Below are 15,940 nucleotides of genomic sequence, written 5' to 3'. Positions count from 1 at the left end.
TGTTTCCTGAAGACAGAAGACGACCGGCGAGTAGGATCGTGAGAGGATCGACAATTCATCCTGATTGGCTCGAAGGCCGCGGATATTCCAGTGGATAATGGACATAGGGTGAACAGAAAATGGAGGAATGTGACCAAGGTTGCCTTCAACTCAGCGATTGCTCAGAGCTTGCGACCGACAGCATGGAATGGCATTCAGCCGAAGTCAGAAGATCCTGATCCATAGGTTGTTCAGGAGCAGCTCCTGCCACCATCGATCGGCCGGTTGATCGGCCACCAGCAGTGCACCTCGGCGACACAGAAGACGGCCGACCGCGATTACCGCCAGGTGGTGCTGTAGATGAAACAAGCCTTGGCGGAGAAGGAGATGAACTGGGTTTCTTACTAGCCTTCTTGGAAACATGATGTTTAGATGAAGGAGGAACCGATGGTTGTGAAGTTGGGGTACGTAAAAAATCTTCACGAGTATGCTCTTTTTTCGAAGTCTTGGTGTCTGACTTTTGGGCTCGAGATTTAGCAGAACCCGATGAAGGGTGAGCCATAGAGTGGGCAGGCGAAAGTGGGGAGGTTGAACGGGCAATCTTTGTGCTGGCCGATCTGACGACCGTGGCACTAAAGGTAAGGTCACAAGTCTGCATGGCTGCCTCCTTTGTTGGCCGAGGAGAGGTAAGGACAGTGCTGTATTTTCCTGTCTGAGGCATGGTGGGCTGTCGACTGGTGAATAATTTTCGAGCAGCAAAGGTCGACACCTTTTCCTTCACTCTGATTTCCTGAATGAGCTTTTCGTCTTTAAAAATGGGGCAATCTCTAGAGGAAGCAGCGTGGTCACCCATACAGTTGATGCAACGAGGGGATGGAGGTGTACAAGCACCCTCATGGGCATCCTTGCCACACGTAACACATTTGGCCAGATTGGAACAGGACTGGCTGGTGTGATTGAACCGCTGACACCGATAGCAACGCATAGGGTTTGGGATGTAAGGGCGAACGGAAATTATCTCATAGCCTGCTTGGATTTTCGATGTGAGTTGAACTTTGTCAAATGTCAAGAAGACAGTACGGGTTGGAATGATGTCTGTGTCAACCCTTTTCATGACTCTATGAACTGCCGTTACGCCCTGGTCAGACAGGTAGTGTTGAATTGCCTCATCGGACAATCCGTCGAGGGAGCGAGTATAAACGACCCCACGTGATGAATTTAAAGTACGGCGCGGTTCCACCCGGACAGGGAAGGTGTGTAGCAGTGAAGTACGCAGCAATTTTTGTGCCTGGAGGGCACTGACTGTTTCTAACGACAAGGTGCTATTTTGTAATCTGGAACAAGACTTTACAGTACCGGCAACTGCGTCGACACCTTTCTGAATAATGACAGGGTTGACCGTGGAGAAGTCGTGCCCTTCATCAGACGAAGAAACAACAAGGAACTGTGGCAATGATGGAAGGACTGTCTGTGGCTGAGACTCATTGAACTTACGCTTGTAAGCTGACATAGAAGAAGATGAGGAAACCATTGCGAAAGTATCCCCCATGATTACCGGCATCTCTGATGGCGCACTCCTTCCTTGTGGGGGCCCTCTCTGAGGGCACTCCCACCTTAGGTGATTGTTCACACCTTAGGTCACACCTCCCGACAAACGGACGGAGGGACCAATCGGCACCTTCGGAAGGTGTCAGCTCGGGTAATCACCCCTCCCTGGGCCTGGCCATTACCAGGGGGTATGTACGTGTCCTACCTGTCTAACTGGGGCGGTGAATTATGCGTTACCCCGTCACCGGCTACGCATGGAAATGCATGGGTTGGCCTTCAGACACTAACAGGGAGGAAAAAAGAGAAAGGGAAAGGAAAGAAGAGAGGTTTCAAACGCCGCAGTGGAGAAAAGGGCAAAGAGAAGAGGTAAGGAAAAGAGAAGGACAAAGGAAGGACGAAGAATTGCAAGCGGAGAAAGCAAAGAATTTGTTACAGTTTTGAGCGTCCGTCTCCGGACGTAGGCACAAAACATACTCCCAGAGGGGGAGAAAGGGAAAGAAAGAGGCAGAGGTGAGGCAGAGGTGAGGGGGAAGGGGGGGGGGGGGGGGGCGAAGATGGGGGATGGGAAAGGATGCGGAAAGGGAAGGTATGCAGCCTGAAAAGGAAGGAAGGCCACATTAGCTCGGGGTCCCGTGCTCACTACGCACGTATCCACAAAAGAGTTGTGGACCCCCTGGGGGGAGTTAAACGAGTCTGTGTTCTATTACAGGCTATATTCTCAAACATTTTTGAAAATATTGGAAGGAGTGAAATTAGTCTGTAATAGAAATGGTTGCCTTATTTGCAGTTTTATATGTGGATGTTACTAAATCATATTTAAGCCTGTCATGAAATATGCTGTAATTCACAGATTGATTAAATATAGCTGAAGAGTATTCGTATCAAGTTAACACAGGGTTTTAATGTTATGCTACAAACACAGACACTTCTACGTTATTCTATAATGTTAGGGCTCAATGCTGCCACAATGATGAACAATACTATGCGATTTGGGTTTTTGTACACAGTTCAAACATCTACTCAATCATCTTCATTAATCTTTTAAATTACATCTTGCAATAAAAATACTGACACAGTATAAACAAGTTAAATACAAAGACAATCTCACCTTGCACATAGGTGGAAATTTGGTCATATTATCACATTTCAAAAATGATGGCCAGATACCTTCCACATCTAGAATTCGGCAGGGGCTTACTGTAACTTTGCACATTTCCTGAAAAATATAATCATTTTAATTGTATTATTCGGTTGCTAGTTGTTATGCTTAGGAACTATTGGATTAAATGTGTACTCAATATATTTGTTAATAATGGGATTCCTAGTCCCTTTGTCTATTTTAGTAACACATGTAAGAAAATCTAAGCAAGTGCCAAGTTAAATATTTCTAATGACCTGGTTTTAAAAACAACTAAAGACAATGTTGTCACTTAAAATTTTAACTGAAACAATTCTGGTGACTGTCATTCCTTTCACTCTCTCCACCACCCCTCACTTTTCTACGTTAGTCTTCTGGCTAGTTTGATGTGGGCCACCACCACTTCCTCCCAAGTGCCAACCCATTCATCTCACAGCAGCATTTTCAACTAACGTCCTCAATTATTTGTTGGATATATTCTAACCTCTCTCTTCCCATACAAATTTTACCATCTACAGATACCTTTGGTGCCAAGAGAATTATTCCCTGTCTTAATACACATCCTGACATTCTGTATGTGTTTTCCACACATTCATTTCCTTGCTCCAATCGGGGCCAATCAGCCGCTGTGTCATCTTTTGCCAGCGGCAACATTTGGGAGCAGTATGAAAGGGTGTGGGGTCAGCACCCAGCTCTCCCAGCCATAGTTGGTTTTACTGTCCTCAGAGCTGTTACTTCTCATTCAAGTAGCTCCTCAACTGGCATCACAAGACTAAGTGCAACCCACTCCAGTTCTCGTACTGATGAAACTCCCTGTCAGCACCGGTATTTGAACCTGGGTCCTCCGCACAAGAGTTGCTGACTACTCAGCAATTGAGGCAGGTACACACACACTTGCAGGTAGAGGCAAAAGATCTTTGACAGTAAAAATTTCAATGATTGATGAAAAAATACCATACGCGCGGGAATGTTCTGCCTGTACTTGTGTTTCAGTAGCACGCTGACAGCGAACCATCACCACTGGTTCAGCCACAATGTACGGGTGGGGATTACTGGTGACTGCCTCGTGGGACCAGTCATGCTTGCACGACAACTCACAGGTGAGGCATATCTCCACTTCCTGTAGGTGAATTAGCCTCCCCTGTTGGAGGGCATGGCTTTATTGTAAAAAAGGGTAATGTGGCTACTACACAATAGGGCTACAGTTGACTTCCACATTTCCATGTGGAGGCATCTCAACACAATTTACCCCAACCACATGCTGAGGCTGAACCGGCGCTGATAATTCGCTGCCACTATACCACTAAAACACTATTACAGACAGAGCATTCCCAATTCCCTGGTGTGTTATGTGTGCTAGTCAATCACTGAAACCCACACTGTCAAAGATATTTTATCTCCAGTTTCAAGTAGGTTACCTCCCTTGGAACACCAGCCACATGTCCAAATGACCTTTTTTCCAAATGACGCACTCAAAGATCATTTCCTATCATTTGTTCCTATTTAGCAAAATCATTATGTAGTGCATAGTTCATTATTTCCTTACCCGCACCTTCTCAAATTATACTATTTTCCTTGCTTCCTGAAAAACATTATATCAGGTTTCACTTATACTACAATTATATACAACCTCTGCTGTGAAATCAAAATCATCTGCTGCTTCGTAAATTCAACGCAATTTTGTTCAACCCCACACATTGTAACAAGCTTGGATTCTCCTTGGCATGCTGTCCACGGAGCAGCCGAAATGTTGCTGGTGAAGCCTGTCCACTCCTCGATGGCTGCCCCCTTTGAAGCCATCCAGTGTGTGAGGAAGGTTCCTGTAATGACTCACTGCAAGTTTTAACTGGTTGCAAGCATCCTCACTTGGGTTCATGTCAGCAGATATGATTCATTGCTTTTGGAGAAAGGTGTTCACAAGGCAGATGAAGAGTGCCCGTACATCATCACCTCAAAAGATGAATCCGTCATCAAAATATTGAGTGCTCAGCTGGGCAATACCTAGGAGAATCCAGTCCCAATAATGCACAATTGTCAAATTATCCTAGATAGCGAAGAAGGCGACCGAAATCCCTACATGATACCTGCCCAAAATACAGCTGACTCATCTCTCTGCTGAACCTGTGAGACTGCATGCCAGGAACATCCATTGGCACTTAGCTGCCTGTACATTCTACTAAGATGATAACTGTGTGTCAGAAAAATAGTGCACTCTTTGATAAAGAGAAACAAATACCATTGTACCACAACCCATTTCAGATGTACCCTTCTCCATCTTCCTCATGCACCATCGTGCTAGAGTGTTTATACTGTTACCTATACTGTATATCTAGGGATCAAATTGATTGTGTGGAGATTGTTTCATGTTTTCTGGGCCCGACATTGCCCTTCTAGTTTTCTCCAAAATGGGAGTGTGTAGTCCTTTTAAATTCTCCTTGGGGTACCAATGAGCCATAATTTCTAGATAAGACATAATTTCTAGATAGTAGTCATCAGTTGGTGTTTTTGACCATAGGTGACCACTACCAGGCAGATTTTCAACAGTCCATGTCTCACGATAACAACGAGTATTTCAATGCAGCATATGTCAATTTGATGGCCAACTTCTGTGCTGACAATCCTTTATGAAAGCTGACAATTCTCATACAGCCAAAATAAAACTTTGATGCATGCTGGCATACAAAACAGTTAACATAAACTGCATTGTCCCTTTAACGACTGGAGGCAAGTGTGCTTTACCGAACTTCATTGATAATGCAGGTTTCCTTTTCCTCCTTACACATGAGGCTGTATATAGCAATTTCCTGTGATCAAAATGACCAAAAGAGTACTGAGAAAGAGGTTATCAACCAATGTACGAGTATAAGTTTATACTACAATGAAATGTGAACTGTAATAAAATGTACATAGTATTCTGAGAAGCAAACAACAATGAGAATACAGAGACACATTTTGTCACAATGAAAGAAATTTTACAAACCTGTGATGGCAGGTCCACCATTTCATTCTCACATTTTGGCATATAAAGTGCACACAGAAATGGTTGGATCACAGACCAGCACTTGGGCAGACGTCTTAACTTTTGCCACACCTGAAGCCTTTCCTGCAGAAATAAAAATGTGTTTGAACATTCAATGTCATATTCTCATTATGATTATGTTTGGCTAATTCTTTGTTAATTCTGAATACAACATGTAATGCATATTTCATGGCCCCAGAGAAAGAAAGACAAAGGCTGTATAAGTTAGGATTCATACAATTTTATAAAAGTACACACACAGATTTAAAAGATTACAAGGTACTGACAGAGTTAAGTACATTCTCACTGTATGTGCGAATAGTTCACCAATCATACTATAATCATCATAGAAGACTTTAATCATTCAACAATTAACTGGGAAAATTAGAATTTTGTTAGTGGTAGGTGTGGTAAGACATCCTGTGAAACATTTCTAAAGGCCTTCTCTGAAAACTACCTGGAACAGATAGGTAGGAACCCCACTCATGATAGGAATATATTCGATCTAATGGCAACAAACAGATGATGTCCACATCGAAACTGGTATCAGTGACCATGGAGCAGTTGTGGCAAAAATGATGAGCAAAGTAAAAGGAAAACTAAAATATGCAGATATATATGTTCAGTAAACTAGATAAAACATCAATTTAGTGTCATATCTCAATGAGGAACTTGAAACTTTCAGCACAGGGCACGAGTACATCTACATCTACATTTATACTCTGCAAGTCACCCAACAGTGTGTGGCGGAGGGCACTTTACGTGCCACTGTCATTACCTCCCTTTTTTGTTCCATTCGCGTATGGTTCGCGGGAAGAACGACTGTCTGAAAGCCTCCGTGCGTGCTCGAATCTCTCTAATTTTACATTCGTGATCTCCTCGGGAAGTATAAGTAGGGGGAAGCAATATATTCGATACCTCATCCAGAAACGCACCCTCTCGAAACCTGGCGAGCAAGCTACACCACGATGCAGAGCGCCTCTCTTGTAGAAGAATTCTGGCTCATGCACTGAATTTTATGTACTCAGTAGAACAGTTCATAATGGGAGGGAACCTCCATGGTATACAGTCACTGTAGAGAAACTTCTAAAGAAACAGAGTACTGTGTAACAGATATAAAACAAAGCGTGGGGCTGTAGATAGAGAGATGCGAATGAAACGCCTTTGGCTGTCGAGAGAGCAATGCATGATACCTTCAATGACTACTGTAGCAGAATAATGTCAAATGGTATTTCACAAAACCCAAAGAAATTCTGGTCATATGTAAAGGCTATTAGTGGCACCAAAGTTAGTGTCCAGTCCCTAGCAAATGACACAGCAACTGAAACTGGAGATAGCAAAGCAAAAGCTGAAATGCTTAACTCTGTTTTCAAATGTTCCTTTACAAAGGAAAACAGGAGAACTGGCCCAATTTAATCCTTGTACTACTGAAAAGATGAATGAAATAAGTATTAGTAACAGTGGTGTTGAGAAACAGCTGAAATCATCAAAATTGAACACAGCTCCAGGGCCTGATTCAATTCCTGTCAGATTCTAGACTGAATTTGTGGCCGAGTTAACCCCTCTTCTAACTAAAATTTGCTGTAGATCCCTCGAACAAAAAACCATGCACAATTTCTTTGGGGGAGGGAGGGGGGGGGGGGGGGGGGGGAAGCACAGGTCACACCTGTCTACAAGAAGGATAGTAGAAGTGATCCAAAAAACTATCATCCAACATTCTTGACATCGATTTGTTGTAAAATCTTAGAAGATATTCTGAGCTCAAACATAATGAGGTATCTTGAAAAGATTTACCTCCTCAATGCCAACCAGCATGGATTCTGAAAACATCGATCACGTGAAACCCAACTCACACTTTCCTTACGTGACATACTGAAAGTTTTGGATCAAGGCACTCAAGTAGATGCAGTATTCCTGATTTCCAAAAAGCATTTGACTCAGTACCACACTTATGCTTATTGTCAAAAGTACAATCAAATGGGATATCAAGTGAAATTTGTGACTGGATTGAGGGCTTTTTGGCAGTGCGGACACAGTATTACCTAGTATGGAGACTCATCATCAGATATAGAAGGTTTGTGGGACCCATATCAAATAGGACTAACAGGGGATACTGAACACATAAGGAGAAGGGCATCACAAATGGTCACAAGTTTGTTTCATCCGCGGAGAGTATCACAGAGATACTGAAGGAACTGAACTGGAAGACTCTTGAAGATAGAAATAAACTATTCCGAGAAAGTCTATTAATAAAGTTCCAAAGAATGGCCTTTAAATTATGATTCTAGGGATATATTATAAACCCCTATGTACGTCTTACATAGACACCATGAGTAAAAATAAAAATAATTACTGCACGCACAGAGACATTCAAACAATCATTCTTCCTGCGCTCTGTATGTTAATGAAACGAGAAGAAATAATAATAACTAGTTCAATGGAACGTACCCACTGCCATGCACTCACAGTGGTTTGCAGAGTATACATGTAGATGTAGAATGGTCAAGGTCAGTAGATACAGAGCTGCAGCTCTGTTGGGCAGGGATGGTAAAAGTAATTGCAAATGGTTTGAAGCAATTAACTGAAGCAACTGTCCCAGCATTTGCTTGAAGTGTTTTACAGAAACCCATGAAAACCTACACCTGGATCACCACACAAGAATTTGTATATTGCTCCTGCTGTATACGAATCCCAAGTCTTAATTACTGCTGGTGGTCTGTAATAAACTGAAGGATGCAACGGCAAGTGGCAAGCTGCCTCCAGTAATACAACAACAATCTTTGAATTTGCTCTTCTGTCGCATTCCAAGAACATGGCTCCCACTAAACAGAATGTTGAAAATGCTGAACCTTGCAGTAGCAGTCATCAGCTTTGATCAATGATATTATGGCATCAAAATGGCAGTTATTCATAATAATCAAAAACGTAATATGTAACTAATGGTTTTTGGAGGTTTATGGTAGGGACAAAACACTGATATGCACCAGCCACATATGAAAAACAACCAAAAGCAAAGAATTTAATCAAACTCTCAACAAATAAAACTTTCAGATTAAAGTTGGTACCATTACCTTCAGTTAAATTATACAGCTAATCTGAACTCTGAAACAATCCACCAACCATGTAACTACACTTATTGCAAAAACACAACCAAATAACATGCCTGTGTTAATATAAAGCTGGCATCAATAGCTTTAATTAACCTATTCGTTACATTGAACTTTGCATATTGGCCAACCAAGTGACACCAACTATCACATGTATGTGTGTGATCTGCATATCATCCTAAATCTCTGAATCGATTTCAGCCAGCCTTGGTATACATAATAACTATTGCCTGGAAAGAAGTTCTGTGGGGGTAAGAATCACCTCCCATGGGGGAGGGGGGGGGGGATAAAAACATTTCAATTTACCTATATAATGACACTACGTGATATTCACTGAAAAAAATAACAAGACATTCATCACAGTTCTTAAGCCTGAATAAAAACAACCATACACAAATAAACATATAGGATTGTTGATGCTCTTCACAAGTATGTAGCTGGATTTCATTGTCCTGACAACACGATATTTCGACAGTCTAACTGGAGATTGCAAGTGCACAATCACACCGGGAATGAGATAACATCAGATACAGCAGCTCCTTTCATACCTTGGGAACAGGCTACTGCACATATGCAAGACGCAAAAGGGCTGCCCCCTGTGAAGTGAAAAATTGTAGTGGCACCAGTCGTAGAAACTAACAAAAGCGATGAATCTCAAGATGCTGGCAGTCGAAAACCACACCACTGTTGTTTTATATTTGATAAAATAGGATTCCAAATCTCGCTTAAAGGAAAAGCTTTATCTCTGTTAATAATGTCATTGGATAATTTTATTTTGACGGATTTCATAAGTACACAATCCCAGTAACGGGATCTGGAGCAATAATTTCCGTCTCTTTAAATGAGATATTTGCCGTTCATTGAGATAATGTCCAGCAATGGCAGATTTTTCAAGCTGGAACAAATAAGTGACTTTGACGTTCCACACATCAGTCATGAACCGTATGAATAGTCTGTCCAATATATGTCTTTCCCAATGACACGGAATTTTATATACTCCAGGCTTCCTCAATACTAAAACATCTTTAACAGATCCAAGAAAGGCTGTAGTTTTGGCCAAAGCAAAAGGATACTTAATATTGTATTTTCTGAGGACTCTTGAAATTTTGAAGAAATACTTCCCAGAAAAGGTGAAAAAGCAATATTTTTTGCAAGTGTCTATTGTTGGTTCACATGGCGGTCCAAATTGAAAAGCACCAAATTATTTGCTAATAAGTGTATCCATTTTGCCTGAAAAGAGCCCTAAGCTAATCCAGTTCCTGTGCCAAATTATGAGGATTCAAAATAGCATAAGCTGTCTTGATCAGTGTACATAGAGCTCTCATGCACTGATCTGGCAGACGACCACTAGTAGCTTGGAAGTAGCGGTTCGTATGCTTAAGTTTACATTATACACTGTGTCCCATTTCCTTTTTTGTGTACTAAAACACCCAAAAAATGTAATTTACCATCTTTTTTAATTTCAACTGAAAATTTGCTGCATGGATGAAGCCAGTTAAAATTACCTAAAAACCGATGAAGAGCTTCCATTCCATGTGGCTGCATACTCATGAAGAGCATCAACATTTGTTACAGGAGAAAAATCTATGTAATCACAAACCCAAAGGATGTTTACAAATCCCAATCTCATAAGAACAGAACCAAACTGATGAAAAATAACTAAGTATATTAATGTAACAATGTCAGAGATGGCAAGTCTCAATTTTTCAAACCAAATGCCACTCCGAACAGACCTCCAAACATGGTCTTCCCAACACTGCCACATACAGTAAATCCATTGCTCATACAAGATGTAGCAACACCAACAATTTTCATCATCTTCCCACATTTGTAGCATTTCAAATAGTCACTTAACAATCCATGACTTAGAAGAAAATCTGTGGAAGACACCCTATCAAATTTCTTTTTTCATACAACATACAACTGTTATTCTTAGCTGTCAGTTCCATGTCAGATAACCATCCACAAATGATGGAATTAAAATTAGGAATAACAACTACTTACTTTGTCTAATTTATGGCCATATGACATTAAAATCCACATAATACTCTGAACGTCTTGAAACTGTTGATGCAAACAAATAAATTCAGAAAGTTCTAACATGGCTGAGAAAGAATTATTCATTGCCTTTCTAAACTATTTCAGCCAAGGCCTTCACACAATCATTATTAGTGAAGAGGAAGGAGAAAGATTAGGGTTTCACAAACAATCAATGATGCGGTCATACAGTCAGCAGTTCATGGTCTTGTGGCTAGTGTTGCTGACTCTCGATTGACTCACAGCAAGGTCAGAGATTTTTTCACTTGAGAGACTGTGTGTGTGTGTGTGTGTGTGTGTGTGTGTGTGTGTGTGTGATGATGATGATGTTTGGTTTGTGGGGCGCTCAACTGCGTGGTTATCAGCGCCCGTACAATTATCCAATCTTTGCTCAGTCCAATTTCGCCACTTTCCTGGATGATGATGAAATGATGAGGACAACACAAACACCCAGTCATCTCGAGGCAGGTGAAAATCCCTGACCCCGCCGGGAATCGAACCCGGGACCCCGTGCTCGGGAAGCGAGAACGCTACCGCGAGACCACGAGCGGCGGACGATGTGTGTGTGTGTGTGTGTGTGTGTGTGTGTGTGTGTGTGTGTGTGTGCGCGCGCGCGCGCCGCGCGCGCGCGCGCGCGCATGTGGTTTTCTTTTTTTGTCCTCGTAACTCCATCATCACTGATAAACAAGTTGCCAAAGTACTTTCAAATAAAGTGACTTGTATCATATGGCTGAACTTCCCGGAAGGGGACTCTTGACCAAAACTGTCTTACGCACATTCCAGTTTTTAATAGCATCAGTTGAAATCTACAATTGTGCTTATTAGAATTTTAGCAGTAGTATGCTAATTCAAAAAAGGTGATCACACCAAATTTTCAGTATACATGTTCGTCAATAAACACACAATCTCGAGAATTTTTAAAAGTTTTGAATACTGTGTACAGCATATTTTGTAGTATATCAGTGGCTGTGATTTACAGTTACTATAAAACATACTGTGTTACATTTACCCTTCCCTTTAAACAAGAGACTGTATTGTCTTCACTTATAGTAAATTAACACTATTTTCAAATTTGTTAGTGTCTGCAATTTAAGTTTCAGGAAATCAGTAACTTTTATATCAGGTTTTTTGCTTTCTTAAAAGAAATCTCTAAGTGGGTGTTAATCACAGCAGCTTTTAAGAGGAACAAGTAATACTGGTAGCTCAACAAATCCTGGAATTAAAAGAGAATCTAGAAGCTAAAGTTAGAATTATTTGTCTACTGCTCTGTAAAATTCCATGATTTCGTACAGAGATTACAGCACCACAAAAAAGTTGGCACTGCAAATTAACACCACAGACATTAGCGGGGCCTCACTGCAATCCACAACAACCAATGGGAGGCACTCCAGAAGACCATGCCTCCCTCTCAGCATAGCAGTGGCCCCATGCTGTGGTCAATAGTGCGAGCACTGAAGAACCCTTCCCTGTTCGTAACCTCATCTGAAGGAGTCAACATCACAGTGTATTATGGTATTAGGGTAGTCTTTGAAGTTTGGTAACTTTAATTATGTGTATTTAATGCTTGGAAACAGAACTGTTTTATGCATTATCAGTCAGTCCTGTATTTTATGCTGTGCCAATTTTTGAACACGATAATTTTAATTTTCAACGTTACACTGCTTTGATCATAACATAAAGACCATAATTAAAAAAAGAAAGTGATTGAAATAATTACTGGCTCAGAATCTTCATCTGTACTAGATCTTTGTTATCAGTTATAATGCTAGTTATTAATGTACAAGACCACATCAAAATAGTGGCAGAACTTTTCAGCCATACTTCACAAGCCAATGTACAGTGCATGGCAGAGGGAAATTTCTACCAATATTAGTATGTTTCTGCCCTACTTAGTTAGCATATGGATTGTGAGAAACAAATGACTGCCTATCTTCCTCCACAGGTACACAATCGATCATTTGCTTCCCACAATACATTGCTAACTACATGAGCCAGAAACCATGAAGGAATTATCTTAATGGGATGGAAATCGATAGATGTTATGTATCTGTACAGACAAACAAATGATACAATTTCAGAAAAATTGAATGATTTATTCAAGAGAAAGAGCATCATGTATTACGCAAGTAAATAGTGCATTGGTCCACATCTGGCCCTTATGCATGCAATTATTGGCTTGGCATTGATTGACAGAACTGATGGATGTCCAGCTGAGGGATATTATGCCAAATTCTGTCCAATTGGCATGTTACATCGCCAAAATCCTGAGATGATTGGAGGGCCCTGCCCATAATGCTCCTAATGTTCTCAATTGGGGAAAGATCCAGTGACCTTGTGGCCAAGGTAGGATTTGACAAGCACAATGACAAGCAATAGAAATTCTCACCATGTGTGAGCAGGCATTATCTTGCTGAAATGTAAGCCCAGAATCATTTCCCACGAAGGGCAACAAAATGGGGCATAGAATATCGACGACGTTTCGCTGTGCTGCAAGGGTGCTGCAGATGACAACCGAAGGGATCCTGCTATAAAAAGAAATCATCATTCCTGGTTGTTAGGCCGCCTGCGGGTTACAGTGAGATTGGGATCCCACTGCTGTCGAGGGCATCTCCAGACACATCTCCACCCTGTAAGCTCATCGATTGGAGTAGTCTTCTGTGGTGGTGGTGGTTGTTGGGATGTTTAAGGGGGACTAAACAGCTAAGGTCATCAGTCCCCCATTCCAAAAACAGGCGAGACATAAATGCACGAAGCAGGTAAAACCCCAAGGGGAAGGAGACTCCCCCCAGGCCCTAAAAGAACACAAATGCGGTAACGAACACTACAGACACGAAGAGTACAGATGAACACCAGACAAAGAAAAACAGAAGAAAAGAAGACGGCCGGAGACTGGTTGACTGACCACGACTACAAAAAAAAGGGAAAGAGTCAACCAACCGACTACACACTAAAATCTGCAATCAAATACGAGAGACTCGAGGACAAGAGACACACAAAGGGAAAGGAGCAGGACCTCCCTACATGGAACCATAAAAAGGACTACCACGGATAAAATGTAAAACGTCATCAGCCACGGAGGCATTGTCGCTTAAAACCAAAGGCAAAGTGCCCGGGAGATTAAAAGACTGCCGGAGGGTGCGCAGTCGGGGACACTCCAATAAAATGTGGGCGACCGTCAGCCGGGACCCACACCGACACAGGGGGGGGATCCTCCTGACGCAAAAGATGGCCGTTCGTCAGGTATGTATGGCCGATGCGGAGTCGACACAGGATAACAGAGTCCCTGCGAGAAGACCGCAGGGAGGAGCGCCACACATCGGTCGTCTCCTTGACAGCCCGCAGTTTATTAGGCGCTGTCATGCCTCGCCATTCAGCAGACCACATCCCAAGCACCTTACGGCTCAACACCAGCTGCTGATCGCGAGCCGTGAGGCCGATTTCCAAAGCTGGGGCGTCGATCGCCCCTTTGGCCAGCCTGTCAACACGTTCGTTCCCTGGGATGCCAACATGACCTGGCGTCCAAACCAAGACCACCGAACGACCAGAACGGGCAATGGCGGAAAAATACTCCCGAATAGAGGACACCAGAGGAGAAGAGGGATAGCAGCGGTCGATGGCCTGAAGGCTGCTCAGGGAGTCACTGCAGATGACGATGGACCTACCTGAGCAGAAACGCATATGCTCAAGAGCGCACAATATGGCCACCAGCTCTGCAGTAAAAATACTGCAGCCAGCCGGCAAGGAGCGCAGCTCAACATGGGCAGCGTGAGCAAAAGTGTAGGCAGTGCGACCATCAACCAGGGAACCATCAGTGTAGACAGTCTCAAGTCTCACAGTCCGAAAATGAGGAGAGGAGCGCAAGAAAACGGCGACGGAGGGCCACAGGCGGAACAGAGTCCTTGGGTCCCTGTGCCAAGTCCAGACGGAGGGACGGCTGGGACAAACACCAGGGAGGCATAGGTGCACGGACCCGGAAGGGAGGCAGAAGAGGGAATGACCCCAGTTCCGACAGCAGGGACTGGACGCGGACAGCTACGGAAAGCCCAGACCTAGGTCACCGTTCGGGCAGATGGAGGACCATGGCAGGGAAAAGCAGGCGACGATTGGGATGGCCTGGCGAGCAATGCACGTGGACAGCATAGTCGGCGAGCAGTCGATGGCGGCGAATCCGCAGCGGGGGAACCCCGGCCTCCACCAGTAGACTATCCACGGGGCTGGTACGAAAAGCGCCAGTTGCAAGCCGAACCCCACAGTGGTGTATGGGGTCCAACAACTTCAACACTGAGGGTGATGCAGACCCATAGGCCAGGCTCCCATAATCAAGCTGGGACTGCACAAGGGTTCTGTACAATTGCAGCAGCGTGCAGCGATCTGCACCCCAAGACGTGTGGCTAAGGCAGCGGAGGGCGTTGAGGTGCCGCCAGCATTTTTGCTTCAGCTGAGTAATATGAGGAACTCATGTGAGCTGGGCATCAAACACGAGTCCCAAGAAGCGGCAAGTGTCCACCACTTCAAGCAGGTGGCCGTCGAGGTAAAGTTCAGGATGAGGGTGGACCGTCCGACGCCTGCAGAAGTGGATAAATCGAGTCTTGGCTGCAGAGAACTGAAAACCATGAGTCAGAGCCCATGATGCTGCCTTGCGAACGGCGACTTGCAGCCTGCGTTCGGCGACTCCCGTAGTCGTGGAGCTAAATGAGATGCAGAAGTCGTCGGCATACAAAGAAGGAGACACCGACGACCCCACGGCTGCAGCCAGACCATTAATGGCCACTAGAAATAAGGAGACGCTCAACACCGAGCCCTGCGGGACCACATTTTCCTGTATATAAGATGAACTAGAGGCGGCACCAACTTGCACCCGGAAAGAGCGGCGCAATAAAAAGGTTTGAAGAAAAGCCGGGAGCCGACCACGAAGACCCCACTCATACAACGTGGTGAGGATGTGATGCCTCCATGTGGTGTCATACGCCTTCCGCAGATCGAAAAATACAGCAACGAGATGCTGACGTCGGGCAAAGGCCGTACGGATAGCAGATTCCAGCCGCACCAAATTGTCCGTGGCAGACCGGCCCCGACGGAAGCCACCCTGGGATGGAGCGAGGAGACCGCGCG

At 43.7% G+C, this 15,940-nt stretch overlaps 1 protein-coding gene across 1 annotated transcript in view; it reads right to left on the bottom strand.

The window, feature by feature from the left end:
• The window catches only part of LOC126161408 (smoothened homolog), a 114,119-nt gene that overhangs the window by 81,409 nt on the left and 16,770 nt on the right, over nt 1-15,940 (bottom strand). Inside the window, exons 2-3 of the mRNA XM_049917189.1 lie at nt 5,646-5,768; nt 2,636-2,743 (exon numbers count right to left, since the gene is read on the bottom strand). Coding sequence (XP_049773146.1) covers nt 2,636-2,743; nt 5,646-5,768 — 231 coding nt within the window. The remainder of the gene's footprint in view (nt 1-2,635; nt 2,744-5,645; nt 5,769-15,940) is intronic.

Source organism: Schistocerca cancellata, chromosome 2 (assembly GCF_023864275.1).
Source record: "Schistocerca cancellata isolate TAMUIC-IGC-003103 chromosome 2, iqSchCanc2.1, whole genome shotgun sequence".
In the NCBI taxonomy this organism is placed as follows: Eukaryota; Metazoa; Arthropoda; class Insecta; order Orthoptera; family Acrididae; genus Schistocerca; species Schistocerca cancellata.
This window is presented reverse-complemented; position numbering and strand designations above follow the sequence as displayed.